Source organism: Coffea arabica, chromosome 2c, assembly GCF_036785885.1.
Source record: "Coffea arabica cultivar ET-39 chromosome 2c, Coffea Arabica ET-39 HiFi, whole genome shotgun sequence".
NCBI classification, from domain to species: domain Eukaryota; kingdom Viridiplantae; phylum Streptophyta; class Magnoliopsida; order Gentianales; family Rubiaceae; genus Coffea; species Coffea arabica.
The window spans coordinates 30,101,294-30,120,578 of record NC_092312.1 but is presented as its reverse complement, the minus strand read 5'-3'; the positions used below and the strand labels follow the sequence as shown (position 1 = coordinate 30,120,578).

Sequence of the window (19,285 nt, the reverse complement as noted above, 5' to 3'; positions counted from 1 at the left end):
CAGATTAGGGCATGTTACTTGGATTAAAGGTGGCTTATAGAGATTCTTATGAATTGACAATTGCCTACCAATATAATCCTTACATCACACACCCTTTCTTAAATAGTAATTCAACCTTATCAACTAATCCAACTTATATAGACAACTTGTGTTGACTTTCAATCAATTTCCATGTTGGCACTAGTTGAAAGACACCACAGCCACCATCCTAAATAAGTCCAATTCAAAAAAGAGTGAAAAAAAAGGAGCCCAATTTGTTAGCTATTCTCTCTTGCATTTACACTCGACAAAAAAAAATTGAGATTAATTAAAAGAAATTTTTGGATCGGTTAAAATAGTTCACGCATGGTTTCATGTCAATTTTAAGCAGAAAAGGTGGAAGAAGATGAATTGAGATTAGAACCAAATTGGTTGGTTTTACTTTAGTAAGAAATATAACTATAAGAAAAAAATATATAAATGTAAGAAAAATGTGAACATATTACATTCAGGTTGTGAATAGGGTTGGATTGATTAGATCGCAATCCCTTCGGCCCTAATTTTACTGAGCTGATTTTTAAGCAATATGAGTTTAAATTGAGCATGAATCAAAATATTTGGCCCGATTTGAATGTGGGTTGAATTGCATTAATCTCAAACTACTTAATACTTGGCCCAACAATGATGGTATGACATATATATACATCATCGTTCATTTTAGAGTACCAAATACTAAAATACTAGAATTTTTAACATATAGTTTTTTATCTAAAATATTTCTCTTTTTTTGGGTATTTTATAGGTTATATGGGAATTAAGAATATTTGTTGGTCTATTTCCGATTAAATAAATTTAAATTTATATGGCTAATTTTATGATTAATTATTTTTTTAATCTTTAGTTGATAAGTTTATGGACGATATGGTAAGCTATATATTTTGCAGAGGGGCTAAATCCATACACTAACACCCTATATCCACACCCTAAAAATCAATATGACATTAAAACCCTTTACATTTAATTGTTCCTTTAGTCATTTATTCCATTACGTTTTCTTCTAAATGTTTTCAACAAAAGTCTCATGAGTTTTGAAAATTCTTGGGCTTATAGGATGTGTAATGTGTGTTTTTAATTTGTTTTTCTCTTTTTTAATATTAATTTTGTTTTTCTAAATATATAACAACCAAAATTATCATAGTACTATTCATGTTCCTTATAAAAATTTCTAATAGTTCAGCATTTATGTGTAACCTTATTGGAGCTTTTGGCTATTAATTAAACATCATACTAAATTTATGGATCATTGGATGTTTCTTTTGCATTTTTCACTTTCTTTTATAGGATGCATATCTATTATGTTGAAATAATGAAATTATTTGTATAGTAACACTTTTGAAGTATACAAGATCTCTAATTCTATTACCTAACTTGATCGGTTTCATGAATTTATTATTGTTCAAAGACACTAATGTGGTACAAATTATTAAAAACAACATGCAATGAATTTAAAAAATTAGAAAAATAATTAAAAGAATAGTGTTATGACAAATCGTTTTTATTATATGAAATGATAATTTTGGAATTGTAAAAAAATTATAAGTAAAAGTTATTAAGTGATAGGGGCTTAATTGCCATATTGGTAATTAGGATCTGAATTTAGAATGGGAGGGTGTGGATTTAGATCCTCCCTATTTTTTGTCATGAAATTCAAACTTTTATTGATATTGCAACTTTACTTATATATTATTGGATGTTTGTGAATCGGTAAATCATTTGGTTTTACTAGATTTTGTAAATGTGTCCTTCAAAAAAAAATTTTGTAAATGTGAAAAATATATGATGTGAATTAAAATGAGTCAGGTGTGAGTTACAAAAAAGTGATTCTAACTTAATTAAACTTGCTTGGGCTCAAGACAGTGATATTTTCTATGAATTGAATTTAAACATGTTAAAATCCAACTCAAATGTTCCAATTGACAACCTACTTTACTGTCCTATGTGGGAAGGAGGGATGACGGTAGTGAAAGCGTAAGATGTAAGAGACTTTGTGTGCAATTTCCTCATGAGAAAAATTCACTTTTCATCCTTAAACTTTGTGACGAAGACACATTTGGTCCCTAAACTTTTCGTCAAAACACTTGAGTACATGAATTAACGATTTTTTGCCACATTTAGTCAAAAAATGAGAATTTACTCAATTTGGACGGTGAAGACCACGTGGCCGTTAACAAATGTCCAAATATCAATTTATAACCAACACAAGTTAGACACGAGTCCACACTTGACTCTCTCACTCTAACCCACTGCTTTTCTTCTCCAAGTTTCCCCCTTTCCCACTAAGTTAATGAAGTGAAAAGCTACTTGAGATTAGCAGAGTTAATGGGGTGATACTCAACATAAAGCATGTATTCTCACATAGGAAATCAAAACAAAGGATGGGTTTAGGTCGAGTGAGATAAAGTACACCCTCGCCTAAGTATCCATTTAGCATATACAAAACACTTTGACAATTTCACATCAATAACAACCCAATTACTCACTTGATAAAGCTTGACACGAAAAACGATACAATTCACTGAGCTTGACCGTCACTGTCAAAAGTCTCACAGTCTGTATTGACAAATTATATACACACATAAGTGAAACGATTATACAATAGCAGTTTATAACTTAAACGATCGAAAACGGTTAAAAATAATAAAAAAGGTCAAAAATGACGTTAAGGCCAAAAGAATGTCGAAATTGGCCGAAACGGCCGGAATGGTAACAAAATAACAAAAATAATCCTAAACGGTCCAAAACGGCAAAAACGGTTGAGAAATGCACGTGCGTGTGTGCAACAATGAAAATGGTACAAAATGGGTTACACGATTTTGACCATAACTGGAGCTGTGGTTATCGGATAAAAATGTACTAGGTAGTGTCTCGAAACTTAGACAAAAAATTACAACTTTCATGAAGACATCTCAACCCAGTTTTCAGTGTATCCAAGTCAAATTTGCAGATTACCGAACCAAAACTCCAAAGACCGGTTTATACCTCTAGTGAAAATTTGGCGGCATGCCCCTTGTGTTTATCTATTTTCTAGCCATTTATAGCTTCAATATTTTCCTCAAATCAGTCCCAAAGTCACACACAAAATCATCTCATTTCAATAGCCGTTCCATAGGCTCAAAGTCATACGAGTACAAAATTAAACTAGGTACATGTCCGGAAATGAAGTTTAAGGCATAAAACAAAAGACAGATTTGCCGTCATTTAGCGTAACGAGCACAACCAAAGCTATGCTTATTGGATTGGGGTGAAATTTATACCGTTTCGAAGCTAAAACAAAGGTATACAACTTTGATGAAGACCACTCAGTCCAGTTTGCAGTGTATCTAAGTCAAAATCTCAAATGACAGAACCAGAATCTCACATTCGAGCTTGTTAACCGCCTTATGCGTAAACGAAAATAACTCAGGCTACTAAAGTCCGATTAGGGCGTTTTTAGTGGTGTTGGAAAGAAAAAACATAGGGCTAAAAGTTTTATGTTTTGTCCAAAGACTGGTTTGGTACGGATCAAGGTGAAAAACGCAGCCAACATGAGAAAATGTCAAAACTGTCTGCTGGACTCTTCCTAAGGCAGTCTCAGGGTATTTTTATCTTTTTCATGAGCTAAAGTGCTCAGATTAGGCTGAAATTTTACAGGAAACTATAAAATATCATTCCCTAGAACTTTCATGTTTTGTGCCAAGCCTGATTCGGCCTCTATCATGGTGAACTAAAACCGGACAGAACAGAACAATGAAGAATCTAATTCTGGAATTTGAACTTTTCCACTAGAAATTCATATCCAAGAAGTACTCTATCATCAAAACCATCCACTACTAGCTCAATAACATCAATTAAGAGGTAGATAACTATAATCAAAGTTGAAAATGTAAACCCTAGCTCCATATTCAACAAATCCATCAAAACCAACTGATTACCCGTCATAAGGCAAGATTAAGAGCTTCTAACTAAACTTTAACAAGATTAAGAGAAATAAATGTGATGGACAGCCAATATACCTCTCAAAGATGCTTGGAAGAATTATCCACCATCTCTCCTTGTGAAATTTAGCTTCCCAAGCTTCCCAAGCTCTCAATTTGCAAGTTAATCGATTTGGTTTTCTTGTTTTCTCACTCAATCAAGCTATGCTCAAGATGAAATGGAGTTTTCTTCTCTTGCTCTCTCTCTCCTTGAGGTTCGGCCAAGCTGATGAAATGGAGGAGAAAATGAAGCTTCAAGAAGGTTAATAAGATGGTAATTAGTTTGGGTCAAAGTTAGGTGGATGACCGCCAAGTGTCACCACAAGATTCAATCTCAATTTTTTTCTTTTTCCTCCCTTTTCTTGGTCAATATTTTCGGCCATCTTGAGCTGGATTAAAGGCTGATATTTGGCACTAATAACAATGAGATTAACTTGATAAAATAATGATCAAATGGTGTGTTCAATCGGTAGTGGACGGTACCCGTCGGTTCAACCCGTTTTTCCTTAAATCGCGTACACTAGGGTTTTCACTTATAATTCACTAACTTATTATTATCACTTCTAATCACATACTTAATATCATCTAAAACTCACTCTTAATCACCAAATGTGATACACACTCCGTATCGAGTAATCACACTATGAAAAGACGTAAAAATCTTAATTTACCCTAACGATGAATGCAAAAGGGAAAACTCTTAATTCTATTTTTTTATTCGAAACATTGGGGATGTAAATGAGTAGTATAGCTATTATAAGGGAATGAATGACAAATTAAGGTTTCGATTAAAACATGAGAAATTTAAGAAAATCAATTAGTCACAAGTAACTAGGGTTTTTTTTTTAGAATTTAGGATTTCTAGTTTTTAAAACAAAACAATGTATTAAAATAAAAATAAACTAAAGAAAGCGTAATATCCTTTTTGAGACTAAACAACAATAGTATCCTAAAAGTTGGGCTATCACAAAACCTGCTAGTTTTCCTTTCGTAAAAATATTAGTATATCACTTTTTAAATTTTACTTACAAACATTTATGTATTTAACATAAATTATATGATTCAGAGTAAAATGCCTATAAATTGCTAGCACTTTATTCATATAATAGAAGAAACCCGTAAAGAGCTAGTAAAAAGTGGCTAATTTCTTTTTTTAGTTTCACGTATTTAATTTATGTTAAATACAAAACCTACTAGTTTCCCTTTCATAATAATATTAGTGTAACACTTTTTGAATTTCACTTATAAACATTTATATATTTAATATAAATTAAATGATCCAAAGTAAAATGCTCATAAATAACTAGTACTTTATTTATATAATGGAAGAAACTCGTAAAGAACTGGTATGTTATGGACAATTTTTTTTACTTTCAAATACTTCATTTATATTAAATACAAAACATGCTAGTTTTCCTTTGGTAAAAATATTTGTGTAACGACTCTTGAATTTTATTTGCAAATATTTATATATTTAACATAAATTAAATGATTCAGAATAAAATGCCCATAAAAACTTGGTACTTGGTTCATGTAATAGAGAAAAGTCATAAAGAGTTGGTACTTTATGGGATATTTCTTTTTAAAAAATATTTAATTTCTTTTAAATAGATAACCTACTAGTTTTTTTTCATTTTACTTGAATTTTACTTAAAAACATTTATATTTTACTTAAAAACAGCTAATATACTCTAACACTTTTTGAGTTTTACTTAAAAATATTTCTATATTTTTTATAAATTGAATGTTTGAGAGTAAAATGTCTACAAAAAACTAGTATTTTGTAGGGATGGCAATTCCTGACATGACCCGAAAACACGACACGAACCTAACACGAAATTAATGGGTTTGGGTTGAGATTTCGGAAGTTCGGGTCAGAATCGGGTCGAACCCGATGAATCCGAAAAGAAAACATGTCAATTTCGGGTCAACCCGTGGTGACCTGATATGACCCGATGTGACCCGTTTACGAATTAAAACTAATTTAATAAACATAAAAATTATTTTATCTAACTAAACTAAATCATTTTTTTTCCAAAGGCATTAATTATTTAATCCTAAATGAATTTATTTAACTTGTGTGAAGTTAAAATTATTATATTTGGACAAATAATATATTATGTTATTTCTTACTTTTACGCTGTTTTAATTATTTTACATTTGATTTGGGATAAAACACTTTTACGGTGTTTAATTTATTTTAAATTTGGTTTGAAATTATTTATTTAAATTTTTATTACTTGATGATGTAATTAATTTTGTGAAAAATTGATTTTATTAGAAATTACAGTGATAAATTAATAAATTAAAATTAAGTTTCGGGTCATTTCGGGTCGACCCGTCAACCCGAAATTTTCGGGTTCGTGTCAGGTACCCTGACCCCCGTTTCGGGTTGGCGGGTCGGGTTCGGGTCAGCAGGTTCTTTGTTATACTTAAATCTCAACCCGAATCCGACCCGATTGCCACCCCTAGTATTTTGCATAGGTAATGCCCGTTAAGTAAGAACTTGAAATAATACCAAAATGGATAACTTGTTCAAGGAATTGTGTAATGTCCTCAAAAAGTTGACTTGTGTTGGTTATAAATTGATATTTGGACATTTGTTAACAGCCACGTGATCTTCACCGTCCAAATTGAGTAAATTCCCATTTTTTTGACTAAATGTGACAAAAAATCATTACTTCATGTACTCAATGTGTTCTGACAAAAAGTTTGGGGATCAAAGTGTCTTTGTCACAAAGTTTGGAGATGAAAAGTGAATTTTTTCCATTTCGTCACAAACACTTGACAACTTTCAAGAAGAGATTTATCAGGAAAAAAAAAAAACTGTCAAGAAGAGACAAAATAAAAAAAATTAAAACAAAAAACAAAGGTTAACCAGCCGTCCGTACCACGTTAACGCCCACCCCACCGGATCATATCTAACCGGGCCACGCGTAGCCTGCACTCTTCACTTCTACTCCCACGAGTCCCACCACTCCACTCCAACCCCAATTACCCAAACAACCTTCGCCCGCCCCACCCCACCCCACTCCCTCCGCCCGCCGGACCGAAAGATGTACAGGGACGTTTCAGCTTGCAGTACATACAACTATGGCGACGCGCTTTACTGGGACGCGCGGTATATTCAAGAAGCGAATTGTGGTTCTTTTGATTGGTATCAACGTTACTCTGCACTTCGCCCTTTTGTCCGCAAGTATATTCCAACTTCCGCCCGTGTCCTCATGGTTGGGTGTGGCAACGCCCGTAAGGAATCTCTTCCCTTTGCTCTTCCTTTACTTTTTTTGGCTGTGGCAAATGCTTTTAATTTCGTTTCCTAATTATTCGCTAAAATTACGAATTTTTTATGATAACAGGTTTTTTGAGCTTTTGCTGCTCTAAATTTCGTTGGTTTTGTTTATTTTGCTGTATTCTTATGACCCATTTCAAAGCTAGACATATGCATGCCCTCCTAATTCATTTCCTTTCTCAAACTTGAGGTGAAATTTAAATTTTTTTTGCTGATTATAGCTGTAGTTGTTGGACTTTTGCTGCTTATTTTTAATGGGTTTCATTGTGTTTCCTATTTTATGATGGCTACACTGAGAACTGCATAGATTTGTGCCATGAAGCAGTTCAATATTTAGTAGAGTTTTGTTTTTCAGTTCTTTGTTGGGTGTAATTTTTTCTGTTGTAGATGTGAGTTTTGTGCATTAAGTTGATATATAGGAGTAAAGATGCTAAAGTTCAGTGAGCTGCGTGCTAGTGATGAAAAGAACAAGTCTTGGAATGAAAGAAGTTGAAAATGGAAGTCAAGGGTAAGGATGGGTTTTTAGCTACATGATAGTAATATTGTTGATTAAGTCAGGGAAGCTCTGATGATTTTGCAGGTAGTTAGTTTCCTTTTTCTTTATTGCATGGGGAAAGAATTTAATCATTTGGCAACCTTTTCCTGTGGTGGCTCTCCCTTTTTTTTTCCTCTTATTGTTTCTGGGGTGGACTACCCTTACTTGGCTGCATGAGGTTTTGAAACAATCCAAGAACAGGGCTTTAGAATAGAAACAATTCAAATTTTGCAGTGAAAATGAATTTCAGCCGCAGAGATTGTATCTTTTTGAGATACTTCCTTAAAATTTTGATGTATTGGTAATTCTGCCCAAGTTTTCTGGGGCAAGGATTGCAGCTTTATTTTGAGGTCCGATTTTGTGATTGTGTTCAATATCCAATGCCATGTATAGACAGGAAAAAGAATGCTTAGAAGTATCAAAAACATGAAGCCTAGAAGTTGTATTTTGAGCTATTGCCTTATGATTCTGTTGTGTTCGTAAAATTGCTGTAGAAGCTAAGAATTTAGTTCTGCAGAAGTTGCCCCAGAATGCTTAGAGGAATCCGATTTTGTGATTGTGTTCAATATCCAATGCAATGTATAGACAGGAAAAAGAATGCTTAGAAGTATCAGAACATGAAGCCTGGAGGTTGTATTTTGAGCTATTGCCTTATGATTCTGTTGTGTTGGTATAATTGCTGTAGAAGCTAAGAATTAGTTCTGCAGAAGTTTTCTGGGGCAAAGATTGCAGCTTTACTCTGGGGAATCAAAAATTTAATATTGTGTCCTATGTTAGGCACTGTATAAAAACAAGGAAAAAGAAAATGATTAGAAGTGTTAGAAAGATGATGCAAAAATAGTGATACTTCAAGCCTAGAATTGGCAGTGTTGGCTCTCATCTTGAAGACAAGGCCTTAACTTTAGAAATGAGGAACATAAACTTCAAAAACACAGTGGAAAAGATAGTCATCAGAGATCAAACAATACCTTGGCATGAAGTAGGGAACTAAAAAACTCCACAAACCATAGAAAATAGTGAAACAAATGCTTGAAAAGGAAATCATGCAAAAATGAAATACAAAATGTAATAAATGAATGTTGGCTGACCTGACCTGGAATATAAACAGGATAATGGAAAGCTTTTTGGCAGTAGCTGATAGCAATAGAGGGAATGATGTCTAAGACACAATGGAAGTCCTAAGAACTGTGCAGTGAGATCATTTGCAGTCCCAGAAGACTGGACAGAATGAACTTTTGATCAACGTGAACTCATGGTCCAAAGGTGAATAAGGTGACAAAGGAACATAGAAAAATTAGTTGAATATTTATTATCTTAATTTGGGGTCAGGTAGTTAAGATATAGTTTTGCTTTCCAAGGAGACTGGAAGGTAGACATCTTTGGTTGGGTGAACTGTAATTAGAAAATGATACGTTTGAGGATGAGTATTTCTGACGAAAGGCATTTAACTGGGTTACAAATTGTCTAACTGAAAATGATCAAAGAAACTTCATCTAAGAAGAATACCTTTATTCTCTAGTAAATTGCTTCCAGGGAACTATTGTGGTGAAAGATGTATTTTAGATTATGGGAACTGGAAAGTTAGCAACCAACTGCTAGTCCACTGAGGCCCTGTGCTTTTGTTAATACAATAGAAACATAAATTAAAGGTATGATGGAATTCTTCCTTGCAAGTTTTAGTGATATGTCATGTTCCTAATGATTCTTTTTAAGAGTTTCCAATCCTTAAAGCATTCTAGCTTTTATGATGCTGAGCTGTACATTGTGAAAGGTTTTAGTTTAAGAAGTTGATTGATTGGGATAGCATCTTAGTTGTGTAGATTAACCCATACTTGAAGTCAGCTGCTTATTGAAGTAGTCATGAGATGTAGACCTAGATTGACCGTTTGATTTGATAGGTTTCATCCTATTGCTTGTGGTATCCACACCAAAAAAGTTTCTGTTCAACGATAATTGGGAATTAGTATGTGTCTGAGCCGTACAGGTAGGGATGGTTATAAGTGGGACAATATGTAATGTACTTTCTTTGGACAAGTTCAATGCAAAAAAGTACTATTTGGATTTTTATCGGGAATAAATAAAAATATGGTATCAAACTGACATGTCTAAGCTGCTTCATGTCAACCAAACATGATATTCTAGATTTGTGGTTCTATATTTTCTAACTTGTTTGGTGATAGGGGTGGCTGCACTTCCATTTCAAACCAACTTCCACACCGAATCTGGAACCATGACATGAACCTTTCATGTTTTGGTTCTACCTCATCAAAATGTGGAATTGAACAGGAGTCACAAAGCTGCAACCCTTGTCCATGCCCAGTTTTGCTACTTAAGAGACTCAAAATTAAGCCATGGCATTGAAAATGAATGACAGCAACTGCTATTATAGACGGTGCTATCTTTTTATTTTTTCAAAAGTTTTGAGCTAAATGCTGTAAAAATCTTGAGTTAAACCCTATAAAAACCTTATTAAAATTTTTGTTCTTCTTGTTAACATAATTTTTATATCTTGACTCCCTTGTCCTGAAATATCTGTTGGAATTTCAGTATCATCAGTGTTGAAGATGTTAATTGAGGAAAAAATGTGCGTAACTTCTTTTTCCTTGTAGTTCCTTGATTTAGAAGATGAACTACTGCCACCAAAATGTGCCATTTTGTAGGAAATAAACAAAAGTACATTGTAAATATTGTTGAGAATTTAAAGGTATTAAATAAATCATGCAAGCAGTAGTATGAGAATATATGAAATTCAACATCATCAATGTTGAAGATGTTGGTTGACTTGGTATGGCGTGTCATAATTTTTTTTTTTTTGGGAGAATTGGTGAGCTTTATATAAACAAAATAAAAGAATTTACATTCTAACAGTCAACTTCCGCCTATTTTCTTCCTCTACAATTCTAATAAGATTGCCCCGGGGGGGATGATTTGACTCAAAAATAACTTTATCTACCTATTGAGATAACCAGCCATAAAGTCAGCAGCTTGATTACATTGGCGATATACAAGATACACATTCACCTCCCTAAAGGATGGGATTAAGTCCTTTATATCAGATATACAACTGGAACCCTCCGCTTATAGCATCTTTTGCTATTTAAGATATCTGCAGTAAGTTTTGAATCAGTGTGGACTTCAATATGTCTCCATCCTTTGAGTTTGGCAATCACCAACTCTTTCTTGATAGCTTCCAGCTCATGGATTAATATTGAATCATCACATACTCCTATAGCCCCAACCCTTAAGATTTTGCCATTTTCATCTCTAAGAATGAAGCCTGCACCCCCTATGTCGCCTCTAACTGAATCATCACAATTCAGACATTTTAGTCCAGATTTGGGAGTTTACCGTTTGCACCAATGTATGGTTGGATGAAAGAAAGCAGCTTGAAGTCCCCATCTCATAGCTAGGGATCTGTTGCTTGGATTGTCCTTAACAGTTTCTTTCACTCTTCTTATGGATTTGATCCAAAATAGTGTGAGCTAATGCTGTTGGTGGTCTACTTTCCTGCCGAAACAAGTGTATGTTCCTTTCTTGCCATATGAAATAGACAGCAGCACAAAGAGATAGCTTGTGTAAGAGACCTTTTAGTTCTCCCCCTCTGATATCTTCTTTAAATAAATTATGTAAGTAAAAGGAGATGTAAAATAATAATAGTACTAGTTTTGGACTTTAAAGGAATAAAAGAAATTATGGGATTATAATGAGTGAATGGGTAATTAAAAGAATTAAAGGGTAGAAGAGGGAGAATAAATATGTGGTGTGGTGAGACCATGGGGGCTTTTATAGGGTTTAATTCAAAATTAAATAAATAAAAAAAAGATAGCAAATGCTATTATAGCCAATGTTATCATTCCTTGCCTGCTGTTTGTTAATGCAATAAATTTGTCTTTCGTTTTGGATTGAAACTGCTAAGTTTTGAGTCGTTGCTGTAGCATTGACTGGGCCTGGGCAAGGGTAACAGCTTATTTGGTTCACTTGTCACTTGGAACTCCAGTTTCAAGATTAAGTACCAGAACCGGATCCTGTAGGCAAGGTTCTGGTTACAGGAACTGCAGGTGCGGTTCCCAGTTCAAAATAGAACTGTGGCCATCCCTAATACAACATATGTTGCAATAGGTTCCACTGTAGACGGATTAAGCCTGTAAGCTAAGATTTCTGAATTATGATAGGTTTCCAGTCCAAGTTGACAGAGTCAACTTGGGATGGTAAAAGTCAACCTGGCTTACTACAGTGATTAGCTGCATTTTAATAGTTGACAGGTTTGCTTAGCTATGTTTATTACTTAGTCATAACAATTCTTAACTTCCAAGTATACTGTAGCTAATCAGTTGTAAATTGTAATGGCATTGGGAAGAGAGGAATGATGGGAAGAATTTTTGCTTTGAGCTTAAGATAATGTGTTGGGCTTTGTTTAACAAATGGAAGCAAGCTTTCCTCTGCGTGTATTTTTTAAGAAAATCTTGGTGGGATTCCTTGATTTCTTGCTTCTCCCATTTTTTCCTCTTTTCCTGCTCGTTGCTTCCTTTTAAAACCCCTATTGGCGCCCCTTCCCATTTCTAACTCTCGAAACTTTCTTCTACATTCTCAAAAAGTTAACAGTAGAAATTCTAAAAATAATATTACCTGCAAAAGCTTCTTGTTGCTGCATCAGTTGGACTGCTAAATTAGTTCCCCAACCCACTTCTACACCACCCCCCCCCCCAAACAAAAAAAAGGACTTCTAAGTTTCAGCATCAAAATTTGCAGAAATTGAGCATGGAGGTCTGGATTTGGATCTGATAACCTAGAAGCTGCAAATGATTATGATCAAAACAGCTGATATTGTTACTAGCCTATATCTGTACAGGAGAAGTATGGAGGAAATTGAAAGATGTGGATCAAAATAAGGTTCCTATCATTGTGGATCTTGCAGTTAATATTGTAGTTAACTGCTGGATTACTTACAAGCTGATTTTGTGAAATTGAGGATTTAATCGACATGTGATATGGGAAAAAGATATTATCAACATGTTTATTGGAGTCATCTGTGAAACAGAACCTGCCTTAGTGTTGGATACTTTGATCCAAGCTGGATTTTCCAATGCATCGAAGTGGAAAATTTGTCAACAAATCTATTTGGGAATCATTATGCCTTTGTTCAGTGACTGCAGATACTTTACAGAGTGCTCATAGCATGTAAATGCATCAAAATAGGGTGCAGTTGCACTAAGCTTGGATTGCTCAGTGCTTCAGTGAAAATTGTGATTGACTTGGGGTTAGTCGAGCTTCCACTTGGAACTTAGTGATACATTGTGATTGGGGTTACTACTTGGTTTTGTTCAGCATTTATGACTTTTAGCCGAGATTATACATCACTGTGATTGATGTATGTTGTTATACAAATGTAGCATAAATTTTTGTACTGCATGTAGTATCTATTGACTTGCAGGCTTATTCTTTAAGAAAAATAAATGACTATCAAATTACATGTGAGTCTCAGATGTCCCAAGTCTGATTATTTTATTTTTAGTCCCTGCCTTCCCATATTCCTGTACTCAGCTTAGGATGTTTTATGCTTTTCAATAAGGATGTGCTATACCCATTTCTTATTGCTTCTTTAGTATTAGGCTATTTTCCAGCAATTCCACATCCCAAGTATTCTTCATAGCATTTAACTCACGTGAAGTTTTGCCAAAGCCGAGTTGTTGAAGCTGTAGTTACCATTATATTTATTTCTTCTATTTTCTTCAAAATACACAATTTCAAATGCATAAGTTTGTGATGGTGTCCAGTAATGGCCAAACCAAAGAATCGAGCGTTAAAATCACAATTTGAGTTGTCAAATTCAGGCTTCTTATTTGGGTATCTTATTTTATGAGTTTGATGGTTATCTGTCTTTGTAATTCATGTTTATACTTGTTCCATAATGTAGATGTTGACTTGTCAATGGTAATTAAAATGCTGACCATAAAAGAACTTGTTTTGCAGTTATGTCAGAGGATATGGTGAAGGATGGCTATGAAGATATAATGAACATCGACATATCATCAGTGGCTATTGACATGATGAGAAGGAAATATGAACAAGTTCCGCAAATGAAATGTATCCAGGCTAAGGAATAGTTTATTATACTGTTGCTGAGTTTTATCATTTATACTTTTTCTACTTGATTGAAAGAACGCATCTAGCCAGTAAAACTTCCTTATGAAACTCTACAGACATGAAAATGGATGTTAGGGACATGAGCTTTTTTCCCGATGACTCATTCCATAGTGTGATTGATAAAGGTAAGATGTCCATAGTAAGCGGTGAAGTTTTAATACTTCTTGAAGATTGAGTTACAAAATGTTAATTCTCTGATATATCTCTTAATTTGGCATTTCTGGTCTTGCTGATCCACATAGGAACTCTGGATTCATTAATGGTAAGTTATGTTTCTACTTTTCCCCTTGTTATCTGCTTAGTCCTCGTTAGTCTTGGGGTTGTCTAACTTTAAATTGTTTAATGCTTGCATTTCATAGTGTGGGAACAATGCTCCAATCAGTGCTGCTCATATGCTGGGGGAGGTGAGCAGGTTGTTGGATTTGTTTATCTTTTGAAGTATTTGTACCTCCTTGATGTGATTTTCGGTTTCTCATTCTTCTGACCTAAATTTATTGATTTTTCTCTGTTTCAGGCTTCTTAAACCCGGAGGAGTCTATCTGTTGGTAATGTTAACCCTAATGTCTGTAGCTTTTCTTCTTCTGAATCATAAATTAGACGTAAACTTTTGGAGTTTGAAATTACTTGCCAATTGCAGATTACTTATGGTGACCCTACTGTAAGAATTCCTCATCTATATCGATCAGTGTACAGTTGGAAGATAGAACTATACATTATACGTAAGTGGATTTTTCCTTGATATGAAAACCTGTTTATTCTCTTTTACTATTATGCTCTAGTCTACTTATATGTCATAGTTTGAGTATTTATGGGACAATAGTATTTTAATGTTCGTTATATCTTCATGCGACAACTTTGGCTCCAACATACCCCAAGTGATATTGGGACATACTGATCTTTGATTACTACTCCTGGTATGCATTGAATTTAGAAGCTGCATGGGATGCATTCAGATTCATTTTCCTAGAGTGACATGCGGAGATTGTTTTTTAAAGCTAAAAATGGTGGCCGTGTTAATCTCTCAGGAAAATGAATTTGAAATTATGTTTGGATAACAAATTTGCTTTTCGTCCAACACATTTGGATATCAATCTAGTTAATAGTTGTGTGTTGCTAATTAATTATCTTATTCAGTATGGCTAAACAGTGTGATAGTATATTGTGAGATTTCTTTATGACAAATCATGGACGTAGGGTGTCGATAAAGGTGAACAAGGAGTGGTAGCATTTTCTTATTCTTATTTACTTACACTTTAGTCACATAATCAATTTGTTAATCATTATTCTATCTCATTAATGTTGAGGAACGGCATGCCTATTCCTGTTATTGTGATATATGTTCTATTGCCATTAAAGTTTAGGGAAGACAAATTATCTGGGTAGCTGCTAAACTTTCCGAATAGTCGAGTTTTGGCCACTCAACTATTAATAATATGTTTTTATCCATTGAATTATCAAAAGTGTAAATTTTGGACTGTTCCGTCTGATTTCACTGTTAAATCTACCAGATTGAGCTATTAATGGTATGTCTCGTGAATCATGCGGGCCTTTAGATTTGGTGGAGTTAACGGTGGAACAAGATGAAATTGCCTAAAATTTACACTTATTGACAGTTCAGTGGGTAAAAACATACTATTAATAGTTGAGTGGTGAAATATTAACTATTCTAGAAGTTCAGTGGCTATGCGGATGGTTTGCTCTTTAGGAAATCAACTTTAACTCTGTCATTGTTACTACATATACATGTAGTTTACGGCTTACATCTCTGGTACATATACATGTAGTTTACGGCTTGCATCTCTGGTCAAATGGCCAAAGCACCCAGGATGACTAGGAATGTGGAATTTTTTTGTTTGCTGGAACATATTCTTCAGTTAGTCAACATGTTATTCTCTTTATTTCTTGCAGCATGACCATTCATACTAAGGTATGCCATGTCCCTTAGATATGGTCCTCCAACCAGAATTAGAAAGCCCCACTAGGAGCTGGTCTAAAGAAAAGATTGCCGTAAGTTGGTGAAAATTTAAATAGTAAGAATTAAATTAAGATCATGATGCTAGAAAACTTAACAGTACCTCAGTAAAATTTTCTAACAAGGGTGGAATTTGCATAGAACAGTCTCTAGGCTATAAAGCATGTTTTCTGATTTCTGTACTTCACTATGTGGCTATGTGTTCTTTTGACCACTATTGCCATCAGAGATATGTTCATTATGCTTGATGCCTGTGGTCTTGTTATTGGGTTGCGTGTGGCTTGGAAGAGGAAAGATGGGATAGGAAAAGTAACAACTGCTGGTTTATTATGTGGGCTTGGATAGAGAAAGTCAAGAGGACTAGTTTGTGACTGTTGTTTGACCTTGCAATAGAAACCACAATGGGAAAGTCAGAAAATAAACAAGGACATGTTGGTCCAGGGAAAGAAAGACTGTATAGTCGAGTGCCAAGATGAAAAATAGGACTGCCAGTACCACAAGACTTGATGAGCCATTATATGGTCAAATTTGGTGATGCTGACGGTGCGGCTTTTTTAGTGGAGCAGCAATATTTGCTTTTTGCCTGCAGGCTTGCTTCTTCGTTTTTACCATGAGAGAGACAGAGACAGAGACAGAGAGACAGAGAATCTTTTGGAGTATGTAGTGATCACAATGGAGACGGGGCTGTTTATGCCATCTTAGTTCATGTTCTTCTCTAATTTAAAAATGAAAAAAAAAAAAAAAGAATGTTCTGAGACTCTTTTATGACAAGAAATGGAAAGGTGTTTAATGGGATAAAATGTACTTGAAGTGGTAATGTGCCACAAACTTTATTTCGAGGGGTCTAATATAATTTGTTCAATTAATCTTTGCTTGGGTTGAAAATTGTTCTTTCGGTTTTATTTCTGATACTCATTATTGGTCATCTGGTGTGAAATTGACATTTGCTTGCTAGTATGACAGCATCAAGTATATCGATGAATGTGGAATGGCTGATTGTTTTTTTGTAATTTGTCTCTTGATGAAAATTCATTAGAGCTATATTCTTGAATAAGTTGAGATTTATACTTGTATGACTTTGAAACAAGGTGGACAGCAAACTATCAAACATTAGGAACTGCATTGTGAAACTTCTTGCGCAAAATGTTGCTTCCTTTTCTATATTTGAGGAGAAAAAACAGTAGTCCATTCTAATTTACTTGCAAAACAGATGAAGGGAACCTATTGTTTTCCAAATCACAAATTTCGCCTCTTGATTGTTTTGTCCTCCTAAAATACTGGATGTAAAACTCAACATGAATATGCTTTTGACAATTTTGTGACCTTTGTGACGTTTTACTTGGGGAAGCCTATTGTTTGTTGTCAGGAGATTTATATGAATTAGTCATGTTAAATGTTCTTCATTTTGCAGCTAGACCTGGATTTCAAAAGCCAGCCGATTCCGCCTCTTCAGCAAAATCATTCTTGGAACCTGTTCCTATCACTGAAAAGGGACAACTTCCTGCAGATTATGTTTTAGAAGATCCAGATTCTCATTTTATATACATTTGTAAAAAAACTGGCGAACCAATTGATTTAAGCAACAAGTCTCCCTATTCTTTGTCACTATAGGGTGAACTTGGAGCTTAGGATGTTATTCATCTCAAAGCTCTGAGGTTGGCTGTAGTTTCATTGTGATTATAGAAGCTTGTAAAACTTTCAGCTAGCTACCAGCTCCCTCCTCATATGGGCATTCCTGTGATGGAATAGTCCTGCATTCTGGGTTGAGAAGGTTATTCTGTTTTGGGATAATTTTTCTAGCAGTGATGGAGAATGGGGTAAATAATTAATAATTGATCCCTCACTAGAAATTACTTGCAGGGATAGTCTTGTCTCTCAGGGCCCTTGTTCTGTACTTGAAAACAAGGATATTCTTTTCCACAGTAAAACGTAATAAAGGTTTTCTTTCTTTTTTTCCTTCTTTTTTTCTTCAGGGCAAGTAGCAAGTAGCAAGGTTAAAACCCTGCCTCCAATGCGGAATTAGGGCTCGGCCCAAATTTGGAGAAATCCCTCTTATAAGAATTGCATTGAAAAAACGACATAGATATATAAAGCTTTTTTTATCTCCACCAAAATGAGAATAAAAAATGTATGAGCAGTTATAACATGATTAAGCAGTTTTATGAGTTTATTTGTCATTAATATACATTCAACATGATTAAGTTTTAGACGTCGGAAAATTGAATTTTTTATGTTAAATTTTAATCGTTCACAATGAAAATGAGCCATTTTATTCTTTAAGAGATTTTAATGCTCATTTTTTTATTTGTGGTCATCTTTCTGGTCAAATTTTGATCTACCATTTTGAAACTAGCAAATAATTACTGATAACCAATGTTTTAAAAATCGGACCGTTAATTGAACCGGTGAAGTGAAAGGATCGAGGTTCAACCGGTCGGATCGGTTCAATCTCGGTTCAATGAATTTTTTTAAAAATAATTTATATAAATATATATGTATAAAATAAGACATGTAATGGACTAATTTAATACTTTATATGATGAAAAGTTTACTATTTTTTAATAACTTGGATTTTTAAAAATAAATTTTTTAAATTATAAGTTAAAATAAATAAATTTCATCTCAATTTCAATTATATCTAAATCCAACCCAAAAATATCACAATATTTTGAAATTATACAAAATTTACGTCTATGAGAATTTAGATATTGTAAACTTAAATTTTAATTTACGTTTTGGGATTTAGAAATTGTAATTTAAAAAAGGAAGTTTGGAGTTCGAAGGAAGTCAAGAAAATAAAAAATAGAAATGTAAACTTGATAAGAAACAAAAAATGAGATAAAAGTGAGTGGTTGTGGCATTAAATAATTTGGGTTTAAAAAATAATTTTTTTACCTTTTTTCAATTTAATGGACAAAAACAAAATTAAAAGATTTAAGAAAACATCAATAAATTAAAAATAAAGAGGTTTGATAAAAAAGAGAGTGACAAAAGAAAAGAGAATAGAGAGAGAGAGAATTGAAAATTAAAAAGAAAGAGCCATGAGAGGATGAGATTTGTAAGACAAATGAAAAAAAGAAATATGAGTGTTTGCTTCATATAAATAAGTTATCAAAAAAAAACTAATAAGATGTGATGGTGCAACGGTTAATACATTGGTCTTCTATTACAAAGGTCTTGAGTTTGAATTTTGATAGTTGCATTTTGCAAAACTAAAAATAATAAAAAAAAAAGAAAAGTTGGAAATCGAAAACCACCGGTTCGGCGGTTTTCGCGGTTCGACCGATTTTCTGGCAAGGTCAACTATGTCATTGAACCGGGCCGGTGCCATGGCCGGTTCGCGGTTCAACCGG

General features: G+C 34.0%; 1 protein-coding gene across 1 annotated transcript; it reads left to right on the top strand.

The window, feature by feature from the left end:
- Positions 1–6,887: 6,887 nt before the first annotated feature.
- Positions 6,888–17,888, top strand: LOC113727167 (uncharacterized). The gene is made up of 8 exons (XM_027251177.2): positions 6,888–7,238; positions 13,787–13,900; positions 14,017–14,085; positions 14,203–14,222; positions 14,320–14,372; positions 14,475–14,505; positions 14,598–14,679; positions 17,344–17,888. The coding sequence occupies exons 1-8, from the start codon at positions 7,049–7,051 to the stop codon at positions 17,541–17,543; spliced, it is 759 nt and encodes a 252-aa protein (XP_027106978.1). The 5' UTR covers positions 6,888–7,048; the 3' UTR covers positions 17,544–17,888.
- The last annotated feature ends 1,397 nt before the right edge of the window (positions 17,889–19,285 follow it).

Excerpts from the sequence above, each read along its gene's own strand:
- LOC113727167 (XM_027251177.2), top strand. The coding sequence starts at position 7,049 with ATGTACAGGGACGTTTCAGCTTGCAGTACATACAACTATGGCGACGCG. Across the intron at positions 14,373-14,474 it reads ATGCTGGGGGAGGTGAGCAG|GCTTCTTAAACCCGGAGGAG; the intron begins GTTGTTGGATTT and ends TCTCTGTTTCAG. Across the intron at positions 14,506-14,597 it reads CCGGAGGAGTCTATCTGTTG|ATTACTTATGGTGACCCTAC; the intron begins GTAATGTTAACC and ends TGCCAATTGCAG.